Source organism: Saimiri boliviensis, chromosome 2, assembly GCF_048565385.1.
Source record: "Saimiri boliviensis isolate mSaiBol1 chromosome 2, mSaiBol1.pri, whole genome shotgun sequence".
In the NCBI taxonomy this organism is placed as follows: domain Eukaryota; kingdom Metazoa; phylum Chordata; class Mammalia; order Primates; family Cebidae; genus Saimiri; species Saimiri boliviensis.
This window is the reverse complement of record NC_133450.1, coordinates 220,491,028-220,498,369: the sequence shown is the minus strand read 5'-3', so window position 1 is coordinate 220,498,369 and position 7,342 is coordinate 220,491,028. Positions and strand designations below refer to the sequence as shown.

The 7,342-nt window shown below is 52.1% G+C and overlaps 1 protein-coding gene across 1 annotated transcript in view; it reads left to right on the top strand.

Annotated features, from left to right (window-relative positions):
- The first annotated feature begins 732 nt into the window (after positions 1-732).
- The window catches only part of SH2D3C (SH2 domain containing 3C), a 42,164-nt gene continuing 35,554 nt past the window's right edge, over positions 733-7,342 (top strand). The window contains exons 1-2 of the mRNA XM_003940597.3: positions 733-894; positions 5,541-6,009. Coding sequence (XP_003940646.1) covers positions 858-894; positions 5,541-6,009 — 506 coding nt within the window. The 5' untranslated portion in view covers positions 733-857. The remainder of the gene's footprint in view (positions 895-5,540; positions 6,010-7,342) is intronic.

Here is a 7,342-nt window from a genome sequence, read left to right as displayed (position 1 = left end):
CACGGGAAGTTTGCAGAGTGGGAGGAACCAGCCGGTGGGTTAAGGGGCCTAGAAGGGAGCATTGTGACCCAGTCTGGGCCAGCAACCAGCTGTGCTACCTGGGGGAATCCATCTGCCTCTCTGTGCCCCAGTTTCACCATCTCTGTCCAGTGGGTGCAGTGGACCACATGGTGACATCTCCCTGTGAGCTTGGAAAGGGTGACCGTGCTTTGGCAGGCACCGATTCTGTGCCAGGCCCTGCACCAACTGCTGAACCCTGTGAAGTGGGCACTGCCAGTACCCCCTGATCACAGGGAGGACATGTGCACTGTAGCCCCAAAATGGCCAGCCAAAAGCGGAACTTAGATTTGGGTGGCCCAGAGTCCACAGGCCCGACCACAGCACCCCCCAATATGCAGCTGCCAGTCCCCCTCCTGGGTATGGAGGCTGAGAAGCAACCGCCCCGCACACAGGCCTGACTCCCCTCACCTTCCCAGCCCGACTGCTAGGCCCTCTGACAGCTGTTGGCAGGTCCCCAGCGGCCCCCAGCCCACTGGGCTCCATTCCCAGAACCTGTGGCTTGCTCCTTAGACCCTCCAGGTCCCATGGGCTTGCGGTCTGCCCCATGTCCTGCTGCTGAGCCTGAGGAGGCGGCCCACAGGGGCCGGGGCTAGAGGAGGCCCCAGCCCCCGCCCCCTGCAGAGAGGGTGGGGAGGGTGGGGCTGTGGGAGTCTCACTGGTTTAAAAATACACAGAGGAAGCTAGTGAGAGGGCGAGAGAAAGGGGAAGGGGAGGTGGGAGAGGCATCTCAACCTGGACGTCCAGAGCCTCCAGCAGCCACTTGCGAGCTGGCCAAGGGCTTCACACGACTTGCCAGGATGACGGAGGGGACCAAGAAGGCCAGCAAGAAGTTCAGTGAGTGTGGGGTGCCGTCGGCGCTCTCCTCCGTCCCTGGCTCTCCTCTGGGCCTCTCTCTGCATCTGTTTCCTCATCACCGTCTCATTTCTGTGGGGCCACACTCACCCACTGCTCTGTTTTCCTGTGTCTGCCCTCCCAGTTTCTTTTTTACTTTTGGATGCCAGGGTCTCTCTCTGTCACCCAGGCTGGAGTGCAGTGGCAGAATCTCGGCTCACTGCAGCCTTGACCTCCCAAGAGCAAGTGATCCTTCCACCTCAGCCTCCCAAGTAGCTAGGACTATAGGCACAATTAATTAATTTTTTTTTTTTTTTTTTGCTGGGAGCAGTGGCTCATGCCCATAATCCTGGCACTTTGGGAGGCCAGGCAGGTGGATCACCTGAAGTCAGGAGTTCAAGACCAGCCTAGTTAACATGGTGAAACCCTGTCCCTACTAAAAATACAAAAAATTAGCCAGGCGTGGTGACACACACCTGTAATCCTAACTACTCAGGAGGCTGAGGCAGAAGAAATTCTTGAACCCTGGAGGTAGAGGTTGCAGTGAGCTGAGATCGCACCACTGCACTCCATCCTGGGCAACAGAGTGAGACTGCATTTCAAAAAGTAAGGAAAAAAATAAAATAATAATAATTATTCTTTTTTTTAGAGACTGGGGGAGTCTCACTTTATTGCCCAGGCTGGTCTTGATCTCTTGGGCTCAAGTGATCCTCTCGTGCTGGCCTTCTTTCTGTTTGTCTTTGTCCACCTCTGTCCCTCTGCAGACGTCTCTGCTTCTGGGCATCCCTGTGGCTCTCTGGCGATCACTCTGGCCCAGCATCTATCTCTCTCTCTGACTGACTTCGTGCTCCATCTCTGAGCTTCTCTTTTTTTTTTTTTTTTTTTTTTTTTTTGAGACGGAGTTTCGCCCTTGTTACCCAGGCTGGAGTGCAATGGCGCGATCTCGGCTCACCGCAACCTCCACCTCCTGGGTTCAGGCAATTCTCCTGCCTCAGCCTCCTGAGTAGCTGGGATTACAGGCATGAGCCACCATGCCCAGCTACTTTTTTGTATTTTTAGTAGAGACGGGGTTTCACCATGTTGACCAGGATGGTCTCGATCTCTTGACCTCGTGATCCACCCGCCTCGGCCTTCCAAAGTGCTGGGATTACAGGCGTGAGCCACGGCGCCCGGCCGTTTGAGCTTCTCTTTTCTCTGTCTCTTTGTCTCCCCACAGCGTCTCTCAATCTCTGTAGTCCACTGTGTCTCTAGCTGTCTCTGACCTCACAGCTGGGTGGGGGAGGTCTTCGAACAGTCCATCCCCCTGTCCCCGGGCCTGGGCTCACAGGTGGGGAGTTACTGGGGTGGCAGGGGATGGGGATGTCATGGGAAGCTGTCCCACATTCCCAACAGCAGTGCGCCTAGGACCCAACCCTTGGGTGGGGAAAGAGCCCAGAGTGACTAGGATCAGGCTCAAGGGTGAGGGCCACACTCGCCCACTGCTCTGTTTTCCCGTGTCTGGCCCTCCCAGGTTCAGCAAATTCTGTCCACTGATTCCTTTGATCTGACCCCACCAGGGTGGAAGACAGCTGGTGGCAAGGGCAGAGATTGTGAGCGAATTTCACAGAGGGCAATGCTGAGACCCGGAGACTTGCCTGAGGTCACACGGGCTATTGAGCGGGCCCGATCCCAGTCCCTGGAGTCTGGGCCTCAGTTTCCCTCCTGCCCCTGACTATCTCCTCCAAACGAGTGGTGCCTAGGAGGCAAAACTAGTGGTGCTGAGAAAGAAGGCAGTTAAGGGTCCTCCCTCTGGCCACTGATGCAATTTCCATCCCCACCGCATGCAGCGGAAGGGCAGAGCGGCCTTGATTGCTGACCACGTTTCTCAGGAGGCCAAGGCAACAACCAGGTGGGGCCGGCAGGGCTAAAGAAAGCCCCTGAGCACTGACCCAGCTGTGCTGAGCCCTGGGCCTGAGTCCAGGCTCAGCCGTGGCTTTGCTGTATGACCCTGGGCAAGTCCCTCCCCATCCCTGGGCCTCAGTTTCCTCCCTCCTCAACTGGGGCAACCTACCTGCATCCCAGCGCTGGTGTGAGCAGCTGAGGAGGTGGAGGATGCTGAGGAAGTGGGAAATGCCAGAGTTTTTCCTTTTTGCTCATCTGGAGGCTGTGGGGAAGTCAGTTGGTGGTGGTGAGAAGGGAAGGTCCCACAGCTGGGGGCAGGGGGTAGGGAACTCACATGCACCCCCGCGGAAACCAGGAGATAGTATCACCCCAGCCGTGCCTCTGGAGTCAGGAGCTGGGCTCAACTGACAGGAAGGAGAGAATCACAGACAGTGCGACCTTCAGGCTCACAACAACCCTCTCCTCATGCCACCCCCGCCCCAGGTTCACAGAGGCAGGCTGGAACACCCCCAACCACATAACCGCAAAACACGAATACCTGCTCCACCTACCAGCAGCATGACCTCAGTTCATTACACCGCTCTGAATCTCAATGTTTTCATCTGGAAAATGGGAGATTAAACTGTTTCACTGAGTTATGTTGAGAATTCATGCAGCTCATGTTTGGCAGATGCAGAATCATTTTTAGAAATTTTTAAATTATCGTTGTTATTAGTGGCTCACCCCTGTAATCCCAACACTTTGGGAGGCTGAGGTGCGTGGATCCCTTGAGGTCAGGAGTTTGAGACCAGCCTGGCCAAAGTGGTGAAACCCATATCTCTACTAAAAATCAGCCGAGCATGGTGGTGCACGCCTGTAATCCCAGCTACTCTGGAGGCTGAGGCTGGAGAATCTCTTGAACCTGGGGGCAAAGGTTGCAGTGAGCTAAAATCATGATATTGCACTCCAGCCTGGGTGACAGAGTGAGACTCTATCTCAAAAAAAAAAAAATAACAAATAAATAAGCATTTTTATTTATTTATTTTTTTGAGACGGAGTTTCACTCTTGTTACCCAGGCTGGAGTACAATGGCGCGATCTTGGCTCACCGCAACCTCCATCTCCTGGGTTTAAGCAATTCTCCTGCCTCAACCTCCTGAGTAGCTGGGACTACAGGCATGTGCCACCATGCCCAGCTAATTTTTGTATTTTTAGTAGAGACGGGCTTTCACCGTGTTGACCAGGATGGTCTCGATCTCTTGACCTCATGATCCACCCGCCTTGGCCTCCCAAAGTGCTGGGATTACAGGCTTGAGCCACCGCGCCCGGCCTGCATTTTTTTTTTTAAGATGGGGTTTCACCATGTTGGTCAGGCTGGTTTTGAACTCTCGACCTCAGGTGATCCGCCTGCCTTGACCTCCAAAGTGCTTGGATTACAGGCGTGAGCCACTACGCCCGGCCATAAATAAGCATTACTATTAGAGACAGGCTCTTGCCCTGTTGCCCAGGTTAGAGTGCAGTGGTGCCATCATAGTGCACCGCAATCTTGAACTTGGGGGCTTAAGCTATCCTCCTGCCTCACCTCCCAGGTAGCTGGGATTATAGGCACACACTAGCATGCCCAGCTAATATTTTATTTTATTTTTGATATGGAGTCTCACTCTTGTCACCCAGGCTGGAGTGCAATGGCACAATCTCAGCTCACTGTAACCTCCACCTCCAAGGTTCAAGGAATTCTCCTGCCTCAGCCTCCAAAGTAGCTTGGATTACAGGCACACACTATCACTCCCAGCTAATTTCCGTATTTTTAGTAGAGACAGCATTTCACCATGTTGACCAGGCTGGTTTCAAACTCCTGACCTCAGATGATCTACCTGCCTTGGCCTCCCAAAATGCTGGGATTACAGGTGTGAGCCATCATGCCAGGCCTTAATTATTTATTATTATTATATAATATATATTATATGTTATATAATATATATAAAAACCCAAGACAGTTTCACCATGTTGGCCAGGATGGTCTCTATCTCTTGACCTCATGATCCACCCGCCTCAGCCTCCCAAAGTGCTGGGATTACAAATGTGAGCCACTGCGCCTGGCCTGTTATTACTATTATTATTATTTTTCTAAGATATCACACTAGTCCATATTATTAGTATTATTATTATTTAAGGTGGAGTCTGTTCTTGTTGCTCAGGCTGGAGTGTAGTGGTGTGATCTCAGCTCACTGCAACCTCTGCCTCCTGAGTTCAAGGATCCTCCTGCCTCAGTCTCCTGTGTAGCTGGAATTACAGGCACCTGCCACCACGCCCAGCTAATTTTTTGTATTTTTAGTAGAGATGGGATTTCACCATGTTGACCAGGCTGGTCTCGAATTCTTGACCTCAGATGATCCACCTGCCTCGGTCTCCCAAAATACTGAGATTACAGGTGTGAGCCACGCTCCTGGCCTAGGCTTTTCTTTAATCCTCACATTGCCCTAGGGGGTAGGTGCTAGAATCTCTATTTTACTAATGTAGAGAATGAGGCTTAGCTTAGAGGGATCACATGACCTGCCTAAGGTCACACAGCTAGGATGTGAAAGAGCAGGAATTCAAGTCCAGGGCTATGTGACTCCAAAGCTCCCATCTTATACCACTTCTGGGGTTGTGCTGACTATTAGAAGGGGTGTCCAGGAAGCCCCTAGGCCTCTTCAGCCCCTCACTGAGTGAAACTGCAGGAGTTTTTCATTATTATCATTGATGTTAACATTGCCATTAACTCCTTTTTCCTCCCTTCCCCTCTGCTAGAGTTCTTCAAGTTCAAGGGCTTTGGGAGTCTCTCCAACCTCCCTCGGTCCTTCACTCTGAGACGGTCCTCAGCTCCCATCAGTAGGCAGTCCCATTTGGAGCCTGACACCTTTGAAGCCACGCAGGATGACATGGTGACGGTGCCCAAGAGTCCCCCAGCCTATGCCCGCTCCAGTGACATGTACAGCCACATGGGCACCATGCCTCGCCCCAGCAACAAGAAAGCACAGAACTCACAGGCTGTCCAGCAGGCCCAGGAAGTAGGCCCCGAGCTGGTTCCCCGAGGTCTGCCCAACCCCCCAGGCTTGGAGGCCGCCAAGGAGGTGGTGGTGGAGGCCAATGGTGCCCTGGAGGACGCCCCAGCAATGGAACCCAACCCTTCAGCAGTGGAGGCAGATCCCATTGGAAAGCCTGAGGTCCCCACAGCAGACATAGAGGAGAGACCTCCCAGGGACACGCACTCAGACAGGTAGGTGACCAGGGGCTGGTGGCAGCAGGACCTGCAGGGATGTTTTCTTTTTAACCCAGTACACACCTGGGTTAAAAAGAAGGCTGGGTGCAGTGACTCACACCTGTAATCCCAGTACTTTGGGACACTACTGCAGGCCAATCATGAGGTCAAGAGATCGAGACCATCCTGGCCAACATGGTGAAACCCTGTCTCTACTAAAAATTACAAAAATTAGTTGGGCATGGTGGTGTGTGCATGTAGTCCCAGCTACTTGGGAGGCTGAGGCAGAATCACGTGAACCCGGGAGGTGGCCGTTGCAGTGAGCCAAGATCAGGCCATTGCGCTCCAGCCTGGTGACAGAGTGAAATTCTGTCTCAAACAAACAAAAAAACAAAAACAAAAAAACCCCTACACAGTGACCAGGTGCTTACTGTAGAACAGGCACTGTGCTAAACCCTTCACTTTAATCAGCAAAAGAAAGCTGGCAAGGAGAAACTCTTATTGTTTCCATAGGATAGATGAGGAAGCTGAAATTCAGAGGGTGACGTCATCCACCTCAGTCAGGATGCACATTTACTAATGACAAAGCCACCATGTGAACCGAGACCCCCTGCCTTCAAAACCCCTGTCAGCATCTAGCATGGGCCCTTAGCTGCTGGCTGGGTCCAAAACCCAGTCACCAGACCCCTACCCTGGACCCACTCACCCAAATCACAACCATTATTTCTTCTGGACAATACCTCCATCTAGTTTAGAAGACCATTCATCAGCTTAAGCTGGTTATAGGGTGAGTTGAGTTCAGGCAAAAATACAAATTGTGATAATAGGACAATACCTCCCATTTAGTAAGCATTTTTACTGGTTTTTATCAAAACAAATACCTCACTGAAAGCTCCGTAAAAGAGTCAATCATTAAGGCCAGGTGCAGTGGCTCACGCCTGTAACCCCAGAACTTTGGGAGGCTGAGGCAGGCAAATCACTTGAGGTCAGGAGTTTGAGACTAGCCTGGCCAACATGGTAAAACCCCGTCTCTACTAAAAATACAAAAACTAGCAGGGCGTGGTGGTGCATGCCTGTAATCCTAGTTACTCGGGAGGCTGACACGAGAATTTCTTGAACCTGGGAGGTAGAGGTTGCAGTTAGCCAACCTCCACCTTCAGTTCACATCACTGAACTTCAGCTGGGCGACAGAGGTGGACTCTGTATCAAAAAGAAACCAAACAAACAAAAAACAAAGATTTAATTGTTAGCCCCATTTACAGATAGGGAAACTGAGACTCAGCCAAGGGTACACAGAGCTGGGATTTGAGCAGGAATCTGCCTGCCTTCAGAGGCTGCACACTTATGCAGC